Genomic DNA, 20,790 nt, shown 5'->3' on the forward strand with positions numbered 1-20,790 from the left:
CGGAGAGGATTATTTTCCACTTCATAAAAATAAACGTTTTCCCATCTCAAGAGGTTAAATACAAAAATTACTGGGGTAAGAGCATATTAAGTGGCAAATAATCTAACAGATTTGACCATAACAGGGTTGACGATTTCATCTTAAATCCCCTTGTGACAGGAGAAATGGAAAAACATTGTTAAAGGACATGCAGCAGTTTTTTTAATCTCAATATCAAATCATTTCTGTGTAACAATTAAGTACCTTACTGTGACAAAAATACACTACTTGACCAGGAGTATGTGGACACCTGATTGTCGAGCATCTCATTCCAAAATCATGGGCATTAATATGGAGTTGGTCCCCCCCTTTGCTGCCAAAACAGCCTCCACTCTTCTGGGAAGGCTTTCCACTAGAATTTGGAACATTGCTGTGGGGACTTGCTTTCATTCAGTCACAACAGCAGTAGTAAGGTCGGGCACGGATGTTGGGCGATTATGCTTGGCTTGCAGTCAGCGTTCCAATTCATCCCAAAGGTGTTCGATGGGGTTAATGTCAGGGCTCTGCAGGCCATTCTTCCACACCGATCTTGAAAAAACACTTCTGTATGTACCTCACTTTGTGCAGTGGGGGCATTGTCATGCTGAAACAAACTGTTGCCACAATGTTGGAAGCACAGAATCGTCTAGAATGTCTTTGTCATTGAACTAATGGGCCTAGTCCAAACCATGAAAAACAGCCCCAGACCATTATTCCTTCTCCACCAAACTTTACAGTTGGCACTATGCAGGTAGCATTCTCCTGGCACCTGTCGAACCCAGATTTGTCCATTAGACTGCCAGTTGGTGAATCGTGATTCATCACTCCATCACACCAGGCAGGCCAAAATTCCACCCCACCAAAATAGGCTGTAATTTTATTTTCAAACAGCTCTTACACTAAAGGGGCATTTTCACAACTTCACAGTATTATTCTCATTAACCTCGTATTGTGAAAATATACACTGAGTGTACTAAACATTAGGAACACTTTCAGAACAGGCTCAATTTGTCAGGGAATGGACTCTACAAGGTGTCCAAAGCGTTCCACATGGTTGCTGGCCCATGTTGACTCCAATGCTTTCCACAATTGTGTAAAGTCGGCTGGATGTCCTTTGGTTGCTGGACCATTGTTGATACACACGGGAAACTGTTGAGCATGAAAACCCCAGCAGCGTTGCAGTTCTTTACTCAAACTGGTGCTCCTGGCAGCTACTACCATTCCCCATTGAAAGGCAATTAAATATACATACAGAGCGGCGGTAACAACTCACCAGGAATACGACTTTCCCGAATTGGATCCTTTGTTCGTACCCCCTAGGGCAATTGAACTTATCCCAGAGGCTGCTCCAAGAGGTATTTGGAGTGGATTTCTAGTCCGACTCAGGAGGCATGCACACCATCCAGTATATTACTCGCTAATGTTCAGTCTCTGGACAATAAAGCAGACGATCTCAGGGCGAGGATCTCCTTCCAGAGAGACATCAGGGACTGTAACATACTCTTTTTCACGGAATCATGGCTCTCTCCGGATATACTGTCCCCGTCCATACAGCAAGCTGGTTTCTCAGTACATTTCGCAGACAGGAATAAAGAACTCTCACATAAAAAGAAAGGCAGGGATGTATGTTTCATGATTAACTACTCATGGTGTGATTGTGATAAGGTACAGAAGCTCAAGTCCTTTTGTTCACCCGACCTACTATACAATCAAATGCCGATCCTATTACCTCCGCAAGAGAATTATCTTTGGTTATAGTCACAGCCGTGAATATTCCCCCTCAAGCCCATACCACGACAGCCCTACACTGGACTTTGTGCAAACTGGAAACCACATATCCCGAGGCCGCATTTATTGTAGCTGGGGATTTTAACAAAGCAAATTTGAAGAAAATGCTACCGAAGTTCTACCAACACATTAACTGTACTACTCACACTTCTAAAATACTCTACAACTGCTACCTCCGCCCTGCCTTTAGCAAATCAGATCATGACTCCATTTTGCTCATCCCTTCCTATAGGCAGAAACTCAAACAGGAAGTACCTGTGCTAAGGTCTATTCAATGCTGGTCTGACCAATTGGAATCCGTGTAGTACAGTAGTACAGTCAATGTGTTGATAGAACTTCGGTAGCATTTTCTTCAAATTTGCTTCAAGATTGTTTTGATCATGCGGACTGGGACAGTTCTGCGTAGCCTTTGAGAATAACATCAACATATACACTGACACGGTGACTGAGTTCATCAGGAAGTATAGAGCGGATGTTGTTCCCACTGTGTCAATTAAAACCTACCCAAATCAGAAACCGTTGATAGATGGCAGCATTAGCGCAAAACTGAAAGCGCGAACCACCGCATTTAACCATGGCAAGGTGACTGGGAATATGGTCGAAGACAACAAGTGTAGTTATTCCCTCCATAAGGAAATCAAACAGGCAAAATGTCAGTACATAGACAATGTGGAGTCGCAATTCAACGGCTCAGACACGTAACGTATATGGCAGGGTCTACAGACAATCACAGATTACAAAGGGAAAACCAGACACATCACGGACACACATCTTGCTCCTGGACAAGATAAACACCCTCTTTGCCCGCTTTGAGGGCAACACGGTGCCATCGACGTGGCCCGCTACCAAGGACTGTGGTCTCTCATTCTCGGTGGCTGACGTGAGTAAGACATTTAAACTTGTTAACCCTCGCATGGCTGCTGGCCCAGATGGCATCACTAGCCGCATCCTCAGAGCATGCACAGACCAGCTGGCTGGAGTGTTTATGGACGATCTGGAATGGCCCACCCACATACACACAGTGTGGTAAAGAAGGCGCAACAGCGTCTCTTTAACCTCAGGAGGCTGAAGAAATTTGGTTTGGCCCCTAATACCCTGACAAACTTTTACAGATGCACAATTGAGAGCATCCTGTCGGGCTGTATCACCACCTGGTACGACAACTGCACTGCCCGCAACCGCAGAAGGGTGGCGCGGTCTGCCCAACACATAACTGGGGGTACACTGCCTGCCCTCCAGGACACCTACAGTACCCAATGTCACAGGAAGGCCCAAAATATCATCAAGGACATCAACCACCCGAGCCACGGCCTGTTCACCCCGTTACTATCCAGAAGGAAAGGTCAGTACAGGTGCATCAAAGCTGGGACAGAGAGACTGAAAAACAGCTTCTATCACAAGGCCATCAGACTGTTAAAAAGCCATTACTAGCCGGCTACCACCCGGTTACTCAACCCTGTACCTTAGAGGATGCTGTCCTAGTTACTTTATATAATGCACTCTAAATAATGCCACTTTAATAATGTTTACATATCTTACATTACTCATATCACATATGTATATACTGCATTTTATACCATCTATCGCACCTTGCCTATGCCGCTCGGCCATCGCTCATCCATATATTTACATGTACATATTCTCATTCACCCCTTTAGATTTGTGTGTATTAGGTAGTTGTTGGGGAATTGTTAGATTGCTTGTTAGATATTACTGCACTGTCGGAACTAGAAGCACAAGCATTTCACTACACTCGCATTAACATCTGCTAACCATGTGTATGTGACAAATAACATTTGATTTGATTAGATTAGATTTTTGTACATAGACATGGTGTCACGGCCGATGCTGGAAGAAGACCAAGGTGCCGCGTGGTGAGCGTACATTTCCCTTTTTATTTAAAATGTTGCCAACAAAACAACAACCAAACGCAACAACTGCAAAGCTTACAGGGCATTAGTGCCACAAACAAAGTTAGCTACCCACAATCAAAGGAGGGAAAAAGGGCTACCTAAGTATGATTCCCAATCAGAGATAACGATAGACAGCTGTCCCTGATTGAGAACCATACCCGGCCAGAACATAGAAACAAAGAAACCTAGAAAACAAAACATAGAATGCCCACCCAAATCACACCCTGTCCAAACCAAACTAGAGACATAAAAAGGCTCTCTCAGGTCAGGGCGTGACACATGGAATCACTGGTCACTTTAATAATTGGATACTAGTCACTTTTAATAATGTTAACATACTACTTTACTCATTTCATATGTACAGTATATACTGTATTCAATTCTACTATATTTTTGTCAATGCCACTCCAACATTGCTCATCCTATTATTTATATTTCTTAACTCCATTCTTTTACTTTATATTTTTGTGTATTGTTGTGAATTGTTAGATACTGTTAGCGCTAGGAACACAAGCATTTCGCTACACCTGCAATAACATCTACTAAATATGTGTACGTGACCAATACAATTTAATTGGATTAGATTTTTCCTCCGCAAACTCCATTGGCTTCCAGTCGAAGCTCGCATCCACGACAAGACCATGGTGGTTGCCTACGGAGCAGCAAGGGGAACTGCCCCTCCCTACCTTCAGGGTCTGCTCAAACCCTACATCCTAACCTGAGCACTCTGTTCTGCCACCTCTGGTCTCTTGGAAATCCCACCCCTACGGAGCTCCCGCTCAGCCCAGTCAAAGCTCTTCTGTCCTGGCATCCAATGGTAGAACCAGCTTCTCCCTGAAGATATGACAGCAGAGTCCCAGCCCATCTTTCCGAAAACGTCAGAAACCCTACCTCTTCAAAGAGCATATTTTGTTTTTTTAAATGGCTTTTACTACTAGCATTAACTTGAACGCACCTACTACTGTAAGTCACTCCGGAAAAGAGCGTCTGCTGAATGACATATGTAAATGTAGGTGCCAAGAGGCATGAAGAGGATTGACTGTGCATTGTGTCTAAGCATTATCAGGGATCGATGTACCATGCCTAACCGAATATGCACATAGGGCCCTGGAGACATGTGACCTGTTACCTTTTTAGGGGCATTCATGTCAAAGCCCCCTCATCCATTTTAAATAGTATGATGGCTGATAACACTCCATATGCTACCATGTGGGCACGTGTTCATGCTTAAAAGCCTCACTGAGTATACAATAGCATCTTGTAGCCATCGCTGTGTCCTTGAATATGTGCCAAATGGAATTCTGCATGTTTTAGGGCTGTGTTGGCTTAAAGGTATGACGTTCAAATACTTCATCCATGAAGAAGTCCAAATGACAAAAAGTGATCTAATGATTAATGTGGAAAAGTCTGATAAATCATCTGATTAAAATCATCAGACGGGAATATTTATTATTAGATTTACACATTGTAATGGGACTTCAGCAACCTACTGTATATGCTTCAGGGCTATGTGTACTCCACATAATCCCGACAGAACCATTCTTGTCATTCATTCTGACGTGCCCGTAATATCCAGCACCATTTATTTAGATCTGTTAGCTCTGCAGCCATGACATCACACCAACTATACTATAACTCCCAGAAACAGAATGACATAACGCTAAGTGAGAGAGGAAACAGTTGGCGGTCAGAACAGGAGGATAAGTTGATTAAAAAAAAAAATTTAAATCTTTTTTTTTCTAGAATCTTCATTCCTTATTAATTACATGCATATGACAGAAAAACACTGTTACTCGTACATGTCGGTGGGCTAAATGTAATCTTTTCGCTAAACTTACTGGTACAGGGGATAATTGTATTTCTAAGAATGTTTGACAATAGACTGCCAAGAATTGTGGGCAAATTTGTAACTGAGCCGAGGAAAACTGTTGTGCATTTAGAAGTTGAATAAGAAAAAACATGTCGGATTGAGTTTAAACGGTGGAAATTATCTAAGGCTTTGAAGCATCTTATCTCTGTTGTCATGTGCTCCCTGTTCAGCATTCTCATGTCATGAGATTGGTGACTGTACACAGTATGTCTAAGCAACACAAAATGGCACCATATTTCCTATATCGTGCCCCATAGGGCTCTGGTCAAAAGTAGTGCACTACATAGGGAATAGGGTGTCATTTCACAGTCTGTTTGATCTCACTTGGCTAGAACCAGGGTGACCCAGAGTTGTCTCTCTACTCACACATCCTTGTTTTGGCACTGTAATGTGACTCCCGCCGCACAGCCACATGTGTCATTTCTAATGGGACTGAGAAAAACCTCTACTGACTATTACATTTAGGTACAGTATCATGTGCATTGAGTTGTAACCAAAGCAAAGTTAATCAACTATACCCTATAGTTGGTTGCCAAGTGTAGGTTTAGCAACACTCTGATGTACAGTACCTCCAGAAAGTATTCAGACCCCTTGACTTTTTCCACATTTTGTTATGTTGCAGCCTTATTCTAAAATGGATAAATAAAAATCCTCAGCAATTTACACAGAATCACCGATAATGGCAAAGTGAAAGCAGGTTATTAAGAAATGTTTGCAAATTAATACCTTACATGAATACCTTATTTACGTACAGTCCCAGGGAAAAGTGTGGACACACCTACTCATTCAAGGATTTTCCTTTATTTTTACTATTTTCTACATTGTAGAATAATAGTGAAGACAGCAAAACTATGAAAAAACACATATGGAATCATTACAAAAAAAGTGTTAAACAAATCAAAAATATATTTTAGATTCTTCAAAGTAGCCACTTTGCCTTAACAGCTTTACACACTCTTCTCTCAACCAGCTTCACCTGGAATGCTTTTCCAACAGTGTTGAAGGAGTTCCCGCATATGGTGAGCACTTGTTGGCTGCTTTTTCTTCCCTCTGCAGTCCAACTCATCCGAAACCATCTCAATTGGGTTGAGGTCAGATGATTGTGTAGACCAGGTCATCTGATGCAGCACTCCATCACTTCCCCTTCTTGGTCAAATAACCTTTACACAGCCTTGAGGTATGTTGGGTCATTGTTCTGTTGATAAACAAATGATAGTCCCTCTAGGTGCAAACCAGATGGGATGGTGTATTGCTGCAGAATGCATCTCACAAAGACACGGCAGCTGATTGGCTCAAACGCATTAAGAAGGAAAGAAATTCCACAAATGTACTTTTACACCTGTTAATTGAAATGCATTCCAGGTGGCTACCTCGTGAAACTGGTTGAGAGAATGTCAAGAGTGTGCAAAGCTGTCATCAAGGCAAAGAGTGGCTACTTTGAAGAATCTCAAATATAAAATATATTTTGATTTGTTTAACACTTTTTTGGTTACTACATTTATTTAATCCTTATTTTACCAGGTAAGTTGACTGAGAACACATTCTCATTTACAGCAACGACCTGGGGGAATAGTCACAGATGAGAGCAGATGAATGAGCCAATTGCAAGCTGGGGATGATTAGGTGGCCATGATGGTATGAAGGCCAGATTGGGAATTTAGCCAGGACACCAGTGTTAATCTTACGATTAGTGCCATGGGATCTTTAGTGACCACAGAGAGTCAGGACACCTGTTTAACATCCCACCCGAAATACGGCACCCTACAGTACATAGAACAATGTCCCCAATCACTGCCCTGGGACATTGGGATATTTTAGATCCAAAGAAAGGGTGCCTCTTACTAGCCCTCCAACACCACCAGTTCTCCCATCCAGAGACTGACCAGGACCAACCCAGCTTCAGTAACAAGCCAGCAGTGGGATGCAGGGTGGTATGCAACTGACTACATATGTTATTTAATGGTTTGGATGTCTTCACTATTATTCTACAATGTAGAAAATATACTGTATATAAACAAATACATTTAAAAAACCTTGAAAGAGTAGGTGTGTCCAAACTTTTGACTGCTACTGTAAGTTTTCAGACCCTTTGCTATGAGACTGGAAATTGGGCTTAGGTGCATCCTGTTTCCATTGACCATCCTTGAGATGTTTCTACAACTTGACTGGAGTCCACCTGGGTTAAATTCAATTGATTGGACATGATTTGGAAAGGCACATACCTGTCTATTTAATATATAAGGTCCCACAGTTGACAGTGCATGTCAGAGCAAGAACCAAGCCATGAGGTCGAAGGACTTGTCCGTAGAGCTCCGAGACAGGATTGTGTCGAGGCGCACATCTGGGGAAGCGTACCAAAAAATGTCTGCAGCATTGAAGGTCCCCAAAAACACAGTGGCCTCCATCATTCTTAAATGGAAGATGTTTGGAACCACCAAGACTCTTCCTAGAGCTGGCCGACCCGGCTAAACTGAGCAATCGGCAGAGAAGGGCCTTGGTCAGGGAGGTGATCAAGAATCCGATGGTCACTCTAATAGAGCTCTCGAGTTCCTCTGTGGAGATGGGAGAATCTTCCAGCAGGACAACCATCTCTGCTGAGGCAGCTGGTTGACTAGTGGTTAGAGCATTGGGCCAGTAATTGTAAAGGTTGCTGGATCAAATCCCTGAGCTGACAATTCAAAAATCTGTCATTTTTCCCCTGAGCAAGGCAGTTAACCCACTGTTCCCTGGGTGCCGAAGATGTAGTTGTTGATTAAGGCAGCCCCCTGCACCTCTCTCATTCAGAGGGGTTTGGGTTAAATTCAGAAGACACTTTTCTGGTGAATCCATTCAGTTGGACAACTTGCTTGGTATCCTAACCTAACCCCTAGCCTAGCTACAGTTAAGGCTGCTGGTAGCCTAGTGGTTAAGATTGCTGGGCCAGCAACTTAAAGGTCACTTGTTCAAATCCCTCAGCAGACTAGGTGAAAAATCTGTCTGAGCAAGGCATTAATCCTAATTGCTCCTGTAAATCAATCTGGATAAGAGTGTCTGCTAAATGACTGAGATGTTAGCTAGAATTTGTACAAATGATGAACCTATTGTACATTTAGCAAAATCGTAAATCGTATACACGTAATATAGATTGTAACTCATAACATATCGTGCGAAATGGTTGGTGGACTTCCACAAAACGAATACATGACATACTAAACGTAACATATGGAGTGCTTTCGATTTACAGACGGAATGACTGACCAGGTTGGACTTGAGGATGCAGCTATACAGCTCGGCTTGGCATCACTGTATCCAGCAGAGAGTGTTTTTGTGTTGGCTCAGTAAATGTATTTCTAAGTAGGCCAAATCCAATTGAAAGCACCCAAACAGACCTTGTGAGAAACTGCTGTGTGGCTCCCGGCTGGGGAGAGTGTCAGGGACTATTACCAACGGTTGTGTGTTTCTACTTAGCCAGTTGAATGAGGTTTGAAGCTGATCCTTCAGTTGTTGCCTGCGCTTGTCTCAGCACTCAGCACTTTGTCACTTTGAGACGTGCTAGAATCTGTCTTCCTGCAGGCCCCTGTCTGTCTAATTTCTGCTAAGTAATCAGGCCAGTGTCTGAGAACAGTGACGCTGTCATCTGCAGGCTCAGGAGAAGCTTAAAGATATAGTGCCTTTCTTCTGGGTGATGGAGGTAAATTGTGTGTTTGAAAGTTGAACCGCCGTGTCGTGTAGACCTAGATAAAAGCAATGAGGCCCCGACAACCACAGGCGCTATTGGCCTGGTAGCATGCATGGTGCTGAAATGACAGCGCCAAAGATGGGTGTGGAAAAAACACATGAATATTAGAAACAACCCTTGCCTGAATAAGTGTCCCTGAATAAATTGCTTATCTTAGGCTAATACCCCGTAATCAGTCACGGTTTTTATATAACAAGTAATATATTTTGTCTTAAGATATTCAATATAGGCCTATTTAGAGGAGATGACAGTTGCCTAGACAAAAACCATATCAGGTGCAGTTATTTTCCTCGATGATGCATTGAAGATGTTTGGTGCGTCTGTGGTAAGCTAACATCTAAAATGTGTGACTGAACAGCACGAGGGGGTGAAAAAAAAGCTCCTGCTGCAGGTATCACTTTGTTTTCATGAGACCCAGGGCAGCACTGCCACCTCTGGTTTGGAGACTCGCGCCTACTCCCCCTGCCTCCTCCTGCCCTGTGCAGCTACACACTAGAACAGTTTCAGAACTACTTTCGCCTTCTTTCCTTTCACTACAGCGCACTATGGCCGAGCGTAAGCAGAATTGGAACAAGGAGGAGAATGATGACTTACCAGTGTATCTCGCCCGTCCCGGAACGGCCGACCAGGTACCCCGGCAAAAATACGGAGGTATGTTTTGCAACGTTGAGGGAGCATACGAGAGCAAAACCATTGATTTTGATGCGCTGAGCGTCGGTCAGCGTGGGAACAGAACCCCTAGGACTGCTAAACCGGAGATCGCGCAGGAGGCGAGGAGCCCTACAAGTGAGAGGTCTCCATGTAAAGAAAGTGTAATTTGGCACGATATGAGAGACTCTGGCACAGAGAGAAAATGTACCAGAGGCAAGGAAGCCCTACAGAACCTGGGTGATGAAAAGGTAAGTTCTACTCTTGCGTGCCACAGATGTCTGCAGTAATCAATGTACCCGTCAGTTAAAAAAATAGTGATCTAAATACAGTACAACACAAGAGACGCACAGCAGCTGACACTCAACTCTAAATTCAGAGGAGCATACAGATGAATTAATGTTGTGTCATGGCAACAGACATTTGACAAATTGTTCTTCCTCATAGCAAAGGGCTCCTTGAGAAACTTGTCTTCCTAAAATGTTTGGTTGGGTTTATGCCAACTACATTGTAAATGCATCCGGATATTGAATGATGTAAGAAAGAGTCAGTTTGACACTCTAAAGGTATCAATACAGCACAATACGCAATCCAACGAATTACAGGTTTATGCGAAATATTCAATCACGTTTCCTTCCCTCTTTTTAGCGATTGACTATTAATTGCCTATCTACTTAGCTTTCCTCAAATTATTTTTTGGTTATCCAGTTTAAACTGTTAAACTGCTTAAACTGTACATCACACGGTGTAAACAAACTTCCACGTGTCAAACATTTACATAAATTGCATGATGGTAATGTTGTACTGTTACAATATTTGCATGTGTGTCAAGCCTGAACAGCCTTGGTTATGAGCGCAAACTTGTGCTGATATTTGGGAGTCTCGGCCAGGTACTGTAGGCTGACAGTAAGTGGCCTTCAGATTGCGAGCCTGCGTAGGACATACGCAACGCAGCTAGTGAGGTAGCTTACTGCTCTGTGTCAGCGGTCATGGGCAGCCTTGCTGTATGGAGAAAGGTGCTTTCTGGATCCATAAGTGCCCATATATCTATGACCTAGGAAATGTTTTAATCCTTCTCGACTGTAATGTGATTTGTGGATTCAAATAAAGTATTTTATATGTGTGTGGGAAGAACAAGTGTGTGTGTGTGTACGTGCATGTGTGATTCTGCCTCTCAACAGGCTTGTGGAAAGTTAACAAAGTTGTAAAAGGGAACTTGGAACAACCAGTATCAATGGGACAGGTTTGGGATGCAGAGGTATCTGAAAGATAATGAAATGCTATAAATACTGGAATTTGATGAAGGCTGCAGTATAAATCTGGTTGCATTTGATTAGATTGGTCTGTGGTTCTGGATCACCTGCGGGAGACATAGGAACCCTTTCATCCTTTGGTTGCTTCACTCTGGCCACACACAAAGGGACACAGAGCAGTTGGTCATGTGAAATGCTTTACTCAATTGACCACTTACATGTTGCCAGTGCACGTTGAGCCTGGCGTTAGTCTTTAGTCTCATGGAATAAACAAACAACTTGTACTTTCTCCCTTTACTTCTCAGCCTTATGATTTGTGGCCAACTCACGCCAATCAAAACACAAATGAACACATTTTGCCAAGTCCGATCAATCGTATATCAGCCACATATGTTATGATTGTTAGTCTCAAATAAAAACAAATGCATTTGAATGATCATACATCGACCTCGCAGGTTATAAGGAGCATATAAAAGGAATCCAGTAGGATATTTTTGAGGAATTATTCTGTGAGTTTTGTTTTGTTTATGTCATATGTTCCACTTACATCTCTTTCAGAACTTATCGGTGTGGAGTTTATTTGAGGTTTGAGCAATGAATACAACTCATTAAAGCATTGAAGCGTTTCGAATATTTCTCACTGTTATTTTTGAAATCTGTGCACTAATTCTTAGAATGGATGTTGGAGGTGTACCAGGATGGACACTTTCTGGTATACTAGCAAGCAACAACAGTCTCTCTTTGGTCTCGTGCTGAGCGAGGAAGTTCAGGTGGTTCATATAGACTAGGTGATGTGAGTTATGAATCCATCCTGTGTCTGAAGTCATTTTTATTCCTATTATAATGCAATTTGTGGGAAATGACAGTATAAACATCACTTGTCCTTTAAACCATCATAAAGTTGGTTTAATGAATATTTCAATTTGGAAATGACTTCAGTTGAGCTTGTGGGGCCACACAAAGTGATGATTCACGGTGTGTTTCCCAAATGGTTCCCTTTTATAGTGCACTAGGGAATAGGGTGCCATTTGGGGCTGAGACACTGTATCCTGCCCTGCTATACCGTAATCCCTTTGGCTCAGAGATGAGAACATCCATTAGGTTGAGTGAGGATGATTACTATATAGTCATAGCTGTGCCAGTCAGTCCTAGACACACACCCAAACTTAGCACGGAATAAGTAAAGAGACAGACCAAGCAAAACCAAGGTCACTAACTGCACTCCGCGAGGCGCTGATTCAGCGCAGTGAAGTGTCTTCTCACTCTCTGCCAGTTTGTGCTGTGATGGCAGATTGTCTCCTGTTGCATAATAAATCAAGGCGACATTTCTATCCAGCCATCACAGGGAGGAGGACTAGTGGTGTGTCATCATAGACTGATATGCGGTTTTGACTAGATGGTATACAGCTACGGTCAGAATGGACTTTTCGTAGCAAGTCAGGAGATTAAAGGTAGCAGGTTAGGATAATTAGTTTAAGGTTAGGAAAAGAGTCGGGGTTAGCTAAAATGTAATGTAATGTAATAAATCAGCTGCATCTAGCCATGACTCTGACATACCTCTTGTGGCTGCTAGGGTCCCCATGTGGACCGATGTGGAACTGCAATGCTGCAGCCCTGATCTGACCGTCTGATCTGAGTCTGCTGTGTCCTGTGTTGCTCCCATCTTGTGGTGGTGACATATCAGTCTGACAACTAATGTCAGCCTAATTAAACCTGGGAGCTTCTTCCTGTTCTGCCCTCTCATGCAAGCGAATGCCAAACGGAACTTCAGCTGAAACGTCTAGCGAATGCAAGTTCTGTTTCACACGAATGTGCACTCCTATCAGTACCCTATATAATCAATGTTTCATTATGAAGTTATAATCATGCCCTACCACATGAGGCCAGAGTATGAAGCCTCACAATACAATATTTATTAAGAATGCATATTTAAGAATTTATAACCATCTTCATAAAATGTTTTTTTTTTCGGCAGCTCTTAAGTCTCCTGTGACACGCCTGAACTTTACATGAGCACACTGGGAATTAATCCCCTTTCTCTACTCCATTGAAAGTCTTGATTTGTGCAGCAACACCACTAAGGCTTGTGTTTCAGTGGAACGGTAGGTACCTCTTCATACAAACAACCAGGGATGGAGAGTCTCCGTGCCCTGCCTTGTCTTCGATTCAGGGAGGTGGCCAAACCATGGGAGGGCCCTCTCTTTGTCCTCTGCCCGTCAGGGTAATGCTCCAGGGATGGCCTTTCTCTCCACACTCCCCCAGCATCCGTGAAATTCCTGTCATGGTGGTAATGGGTTAGGGGCTCGGCCCAGGGGGTTGGGGCTATAGGGGGATAGGGGTTAGGGGGCTTAATCCCCTTTGGCCCACAGGGTGGAAGGTGTGTGTCACACCCCTCTGTGGCTGGCTTGTACATGATACCCAGCTTCCTGTCTGTCACACCCCTCTGTGGCTGGCCTGTACATGATACCCAGCTTCCTGTCTGCCACACCCCTCTGTGGCTGGCCTGTACATGATACCCAGCTTCCTGTCTGCCACACCCCTCTGTGACTGTCCTGTACATGATACCCAGCTTCCTGTCTGCCACACCCCTCTGTGACTGTCCTGTACATGATACCCAGCTTCCTGTCTGTCACACCCCTCTGTGACTGGCCTGTACATGATACCCAGCTTCCTGTCTGTACCTATGAGTATGCTCTAGTGCATTACTTTTAGAACATCAAAGACAAGAATTGCTGTCTATTACTGTATTTGGATTTTAATGGGAATATGATACATTTCCATCTGTATCATTCAGTGTGCCTTCTGCGCTTGCAGAGGAAATATCCAGCCAAGTTGAAGTGCTTTGTTGATGCATTCTCCAGGGATAGTAAATGCTGAAGTAATAACTGGTCTGTCCACATCCATGAAAGGACATGTCAACAGTGTGCTATTAGGAAGCACCTTATCATTCCTCACTAAATGACTTCCTCCTCGGTTTTCTTGTTTATATTGTACAGATATTTACTGGACTAATGTACACAGCATCTCTCATAGCCCCTTTTAAACTCATGATAATCAATTGGTACTTTGAGATACATACACCATACAGATTCACGCACACACACACAGTGTTGTTTTTGATTCACAGAACCTCATTATCGGTGCATTAGGGAAGGGGGTCTGCTCTACTGAGGCCCAGACAATAGAGACACATGGCAGGGTGGGGACAGTGACAGGCTCTGTGGGTTCGACAGCTGTTACTCGCCAGCAAGCTCCACCCTCTTTGTTCATAATAACAGGTCGACCAGTCTAGCCCAATAATTACCGAGATCATGGACACAGATATCAGCTCTCCCTGAAATACTGCATCTCAATTTTTTGTATCCCATAAAAAAATGGAAAGAGGGGGAAATTCTAGAGTTGTTGTGCATTTGTACTGTACAACCCTGTCATGTTTCCTAGTTATCACATGACACTGAAGAAACTCATGCATTGCCTTTACATTAAATCATACATGATTGGTGGATTGTGGATACTCAGGAAGTCGTCTATTCTATTGTGTATGGGTTACCGTTTGTATGGTGTCTGAAGGCTAGACCACTCCCAGTAAAATAATATAAATGGTAGGCCTATTTGAGAGCCGTTCTACTTTATTTTGGCTGGAAAAAAAGATCACTTGACAGAAGTTGCTTTACAGTGAAAACACCGACCTCCAATTTAAAAAAAAGTGTATTTGTCACTTGCTGAGCTTAGAAATAGGACTACACAGCTGAAGCAGATAGGACAGCCTGCCCCATCCGTAGCTTCAGTTGCACCCTCCTCTAGCTCATTTGGTACAGTAGTCTAACCTGTCAGGCCCACGCCCCTCTTGTCTCAGCTCCACAGAGAATACAGTATGTAGGCCTAGTCTACTGCGTGGTACCTACATGCTCTGCCCATTGGCTATCCAGGGCCGCACCAGTTCTTATGATCAATTCAGCCGTGAATTAACTAGTGCATTGTTGGCCTGCTGGGATCTATCAGCGCTGCATGCATAGCATGTTGAACACACCATTGAGTTTACACAACAAAGCTATAAAGTAGCGGGCTCATAGTGGTCGCCAACACCTGCTGTTGAGCGTCCTCTTGTGGAATAATTTGAGCATTGCAGCTTTACAAATTAGACTGTATTGAGGGAGGAGTCCACCGGATGATCAGAGTAGACTTTCTAGCTCACTACGAAGCGCACTTTACATTGCAGAGAGAGGCGACCATTCCCTACTTTTCCCATCCAGGCTGTAGCCGCAGAAGCATCCAGAGGGGAATATTTCAAGGCTTTGTTCAGAGGTGGAATCAGTTTTCAGTCGCAATCATGTCTGGGCATTCTTATCAAGGCAAAAAGAATATTCCAAAGATCACAGTAAGTAGAAAGTAATATCTGCCTCAATTATTCTTGAAACTTGCATGCTTGATTGATGCAAATCAGTGCATTGGTTTTGTGTTTTTATGTAACCGCCATTCAGAGATGTGGCAATAGCAATTAATGGGCAGATGCATACAGGCTTTTCTCATCCGTTTGGAATATTTTCCTAACCATTATGATAGTCTATTGAACATAGCCGCTGGAAAATGAAATACAGTGCTAAGTAGTGCGGAATGAGGTGGCATGATTGGCCACAATAGTGACAGCCGGAGAGACAGAACAAGGCGTTTTCTTAAAGGTAACTTGCATCTTCTTTGTTGAGGATGGCATGGTACCCGTGCGCAGTGCATGTGGCTCATGTGCAAGATATATAATGAAATAAATCAAATAACCTACATCTTTACACTGGACTGTAATTGTTAGAACTTTCGTTTTTTTTTTACTAAATTGTGGCAACTGGAACGATTGAGGAAAGAGAGAAAATGCTGTAGGAAATCATATTATTTTTCAAATAAATAATACATAACATTATCGCGTTTTGGGTTCTTTTTTTTGTAGCCTACAGGGCCAAATATGTTAAACTCGGCCTCCTATGATAAGAAAAAACGAATACAAAGGAATAAATAAGTTATAACTGTGTGAATCGAGGAAATATATAGCCTATTCGTTTTCATTATTGAACAACGTTAATTATGTATCATAATAAACCACGTTGTACACACCAATTCTGTTAAATACATATGTATTAGTCCAGCTGTAGGCAATCTGAGCGTCTGGACTGGTGCAGGGAGAGAAAAAAGAATCTCCCACGCCCATGTGTGATCAGATGCGATAACCCGCCTGTAAAATGGGTCATTTCGAATTCTGCATCACTAGAACATAATGTAACAGAATTCGCCGGTGCGGTGCGGTGCTCAAAGGGGTTGGGAGTTTAAATCGGTGCAAGCAACGTGGTGGACGGGATTGATGCTGCTGCACAGCTCTGGGTACGTCTGAAATGGCTGCGTGTTCATTGTTGCGGCTAAGGGTGATGTTTTATTCCAGGAGAGACGCCCTTTGTCTCGTCTGATATCACTGACTGATTGGGGGTGGATGCCGGCTGGCTTGCAGCGGTCCTCTCATATGTAAAGCATCAGCACTCACGATAATGTTTTAGGAACCGTTTGTGCATGTTTTCTATGTGTATATTTTTACATATTTTATTTTGTGGGGGCTTTGAACATATTTGTGTGGCCTCTAAAGGTAATACACCTGCTGCTAAATCTAGGACCTCAGGCTGTACAGGCCCCTGGGGGCATTATTTTATGCTTCATCATCAATTCTACATATCTACCTTCTTGTAGACCTATAACTTTACCCTACTGTACAATATGTACAATATTTACCTGACTCCAAAATAATGTGTGATAGCACCAACTTGACATAATGGAGAATCTAATATCCTTTAAACAATTATTAATAGACATTTCTTTACAGTGTAATTACATGTAGGCTATAGCCTGACAATCTGTATTGGGAATGATTTTTCTCGTTTATTTCTACCCCCTACATTCCAGCTGTTTCCCTATGTCTGGGAACAGCGGAGGCCATGTCAGATTTCTAGGTGTGGTTATGGTTTTTCCATGTCCTCACAGTAGCCCACTGTAGTGCCGTGCATGTCATCAATAATCCCCTCCAGCTGGAACCTGTATATGTGGGCAGGACTGACAGGCCTTACCCAGAAAAAAACACGATTCCCCCCAACCGGCACCTCAAAACAGGGCGCCTCCATCCCCACACTGTCTGCAAAGTGGGCCTGACTGCAATCAAAACATCCTGCTGTAACCACCCAGCTATTGCCATCCACTCTCCATGGTAACCTGCATAGAGACATAGCACCTCGGTTAACCTTGTTTCCCTAGCTCTAGCCTCTTGACATGAGGCCATTTTCCCATTCTGGAAGGAGATGGTGGGCAGGCCCAATCGGAACCAGATTTGAGTGTACTTTGGCCTATCACAAGATCACACTGCTGGAGACCTGCCTCTGTGATGTGGTGGCTAGGCAATTTATTTCGATTGAAATGTCCTATTGTTTTGACTTTTCTGCAGAAAGAAATTAATCATGTGCTTTTGAGCGAAAAGTCAATATTTTTGTCACTAAGCAACACGGCTGAGGGAAGCAGAAGCACTGGCTCGCATGCAGCAGGAAGGCTTTCCCCTTCCATTGGTCTCGGCCTGCCCGCCCGCCTGCCTGCCCGCCTCACAGATAAGGGTCTCACAGTTAATGGACGCCTCTGTAATATCCTCTTGGCTCTGTGTGTTTTGGCTGCTGTGTTTTCCCTGTTAGCAACAACACATGGCAGCATTGTTCCCAGTCAAACTCTGCAGATGTCCACAAGAACTGGCCTGTTCCAAAATGCTTCTCTGACGGCAATGTGTGCTCGTCTCAATTTGGTCAGTGTGGAAAAACCTTCACAAACCTTCACAATGCAGCATACTTCCTTGAGACTATCTTTAGTATTTTCTGGCTTGTGTATTAGTGAAAGGGAGAGTGTCCTTTAGGAAGCTCCATAGTTGTATCCGTGTTCTGGGTACTAGCATGACAATGACATGAATGTCATCAAAGAGTCGTGTTCAGAAAGCTTTCACCCGAATATTGGCTTCCTCTTTGCCTATAGTCGACTGACATTTGGAAAAACGGACCTTGCCACGATAAGATACAGCTTGGAACACAGTCAAGAGCAGTATTTCCCATTCCAGGCCCTGGCGACCCGAAGGAATGCACTTTATCCCCCCCCCCCCCCCCCCTCCCCCAGCACACAACTGATTCAACTAATCAACTCATTAGCAAGCCTTTGATTAGTGTAATCAGGTGTGTTAGTTAGTGCTAGTGCAAAAACAAAAATGTGCACCTCGTTAGGTCTCCAGGGCCAGGATTGGGAAACACTGGTCAAGAGGATGACTCGATACAACTTCATCCTTTTTGACCTCATCATCATTTCTGAAGTTCCATTTAAACTCAACCTCGTGTACAAGGACTTATTATTGGCTGTTCCCAATGTCAAATTGCAGCAAACCACTGTCCACTTGGGCCTTTTTGACCTCACGAGGAGATTTTATCACGAGCAAGTCTCACGATCCTAATCCTCCGATTGTTCCACATTGTGTAAGCTTAGACTATTAACGAAATCCTGTGACCCCCCCCCCCCCCCCCCTACACACACACACACACACACACACACACAGTATATGTCTGTGAGCCAGGCCAGTGCTGTGGATGGGCTCTACATAGAGGCTGTATGTGTCCAAAAACCTCACCCTTTTCCTTATAAGCACTGACCGAGGCCTTTTATCCAGCGCCATTTGGGACGCAAACATAGACACACTACCCATTAAGGTCTTTTTGTTCTCCTTTACTGTGACTGGCTGCAGCCTGGTTGATTGACAGGCGGGGGGTGGGCCCAATGGCACATGACCTAGTCAAGGTCAGCCTAAGTGATTCGGCGGGGCTTTGACGTCGACCAAAGTGGACAGCACTAGACCAAGTACACGACACACACTCCTCCCAGTTACCCGTCGAAGGCAAAGTGATACGTTTGAGATGATGTGTAGCCTACGTTAAAGGTAACATTGTAACGGGGAGAAACGTGAACGCACAAAGAGTCGGTGAGGAAGATACTGTTATGCCAGAAATGTCCTTAGACATAGTATGGATATAGTTTTCCCTCTGATTTCCTTGGAACTTTTTTTCATAGAATGGGATTTTAGTAGTACTGTAATGATACGGCGACCACACAGGTGTGTGTGATTTTCATCAGTTGGTTCCATCCCTTTCCTCAAGCTCTGCATGGCTTGTGGTTGCACTGATGGGACTCTCCACAGGTGGCGGTTTGACTTGTTTACGAGTAAGTTTAACAGTGAACAACATTTTACAGCTCCTGTCATGACCCATCTGCAAATCCACCACTGTAGACCAATGGTGTGCAGTCACACCTCAAGTATTTTGGCTGGTCTCATATGAACACTACTGCAACTACGGGATTCTGTCAAAGCGTTTTAGCCAACCGCAGATTGTCATCATCGTTTTGCTCTTTTAATTGATGTCATATTTATGTTGTAAACAAAGGGTGAGGAATGTCTTGCAAAAACAAAGACTATCTTTCTTTTCCGTCGTTCTTTTCAGTGGGATTTCTACAGAGTTATGCATTTGAGGGTTTGGGGTTTCATACTGAGCCCAGGGAAATCACTGGATTCTCTGATCATTATAATCACTTGGGAGATACCCTTGTTTACACAGCGGAGACCACTGGCCTATGAACATTTCAGTGCATTCAGTCATTTCCAGCCACAGCAAGGTTCCACCACATAAAATGTTCACAAAATCGCAACCTTGATGAAAATGACCTCCAAAAACATTTGACTTTCTCTCATTTATTGATATGATTATTATTATTTTATATAGGAACTTATTCTGCTCCATTAATCCAATCTCAATGAAGCATTGAGATGGTGGACAAAGGAGTATATATGTAGGATCTTAATTTGACCCAGTTTGCTACAGCAGGAAAATTATCCTGCAGCAACGGAAAATGTGAATTATTATGTGAAGTATGATGGACATTTTTGTAAGGGTTTACCATAAAACTTCAATTAATAGCCTATTTGCTTAAATCACTTAACACAACAGGCGCTTATTTAAGACAGGCTTCTGTTTGACTCAGGTGTCTATTTCCTTAATGCACAGCTTTTGCTCATTTGCATAGTTAATTGTTTTATTCCAGCATTCACTTCCAGAATTTTAATCAGTTAATAATTTCCTGTAGTGTGTTATCATTTACACACTGTGTTATGTTTCTTTTTTTTTCTTAGTATGCCTCTATTTCATTTTATTTTTTTTACTTTTCCTTGACAATAATTATTCTCCTCTTTGACTGTGCATTTCGGCAGTTCTTACTTTCGCCACTAGAGGGGTGTCTGCAGATTTCCTGGGTCAGTACTCCCGAAGTTATTGACTATTTTGGTGCTTGCCAGTTAGCTAGTAGTTCTCAGATGTAGGCAGCCAATGGCTAGCAGTTTCTTACTGGCAATAAAAAAATGGATGATTGCCATAATTTTTTAGAGATATTACTGAATTATTTAAACTAACAAATCAAACATTAAACCTTAAACAATCCATGGTAATTCATGGTAACCTCGTAAACAATTCATTTACACCCGGCATT

The 20,790-nt window shown here is 43.1% G+C and overlaps 1 protein-coding gene across 2 annotated transcripts in view; it reads left to right on the top strand.

The window, feature by feature from the left end:
• Positions 1 to 15,377: 15,377 nt before the first annotated feature.
• Positions 15,378 to 20,790, top strand: part of LOC139420797 (dihydropyrimidinase-related protein 3-like) — a 29,584-nt gene continuing 24,171 nt past the window's right edge. The window contains exon 1 of one of the 2 annotated variants that reach the window (XM_071171076.1): positions 15,378 to 15,586. In XM_071171076.1, coding sequence (XP_071027177.1) covers positions 15,539 to 15,586 — 48 coding nt within the window. In that variant the 5' untranslated portion in view covers positions 15,378 to 15,538. The remainder of the gene's footprint in view (positions 15,587 to 20,790) is intronic. The other variant, XM_071171077.1, reaches the window with a different exon arrangement.

This window comes from Oncorhynchus clarkii, chromosome 12 (assembly GCF_045791955.1).
Source record: "Oncorhynchus clarkii lewisi isolate Uvic-CL-2024 chromosome 12, UVic_Ocla_1.0, whole genome shotgun sequence".
Taxonomy (NCBI): Eukaryota; Metazoa; Chordata; class Actinopteri; order Salmoniformes; family Salmonidae; genus Oncorhynchus; species Oncorhynchus clarkii.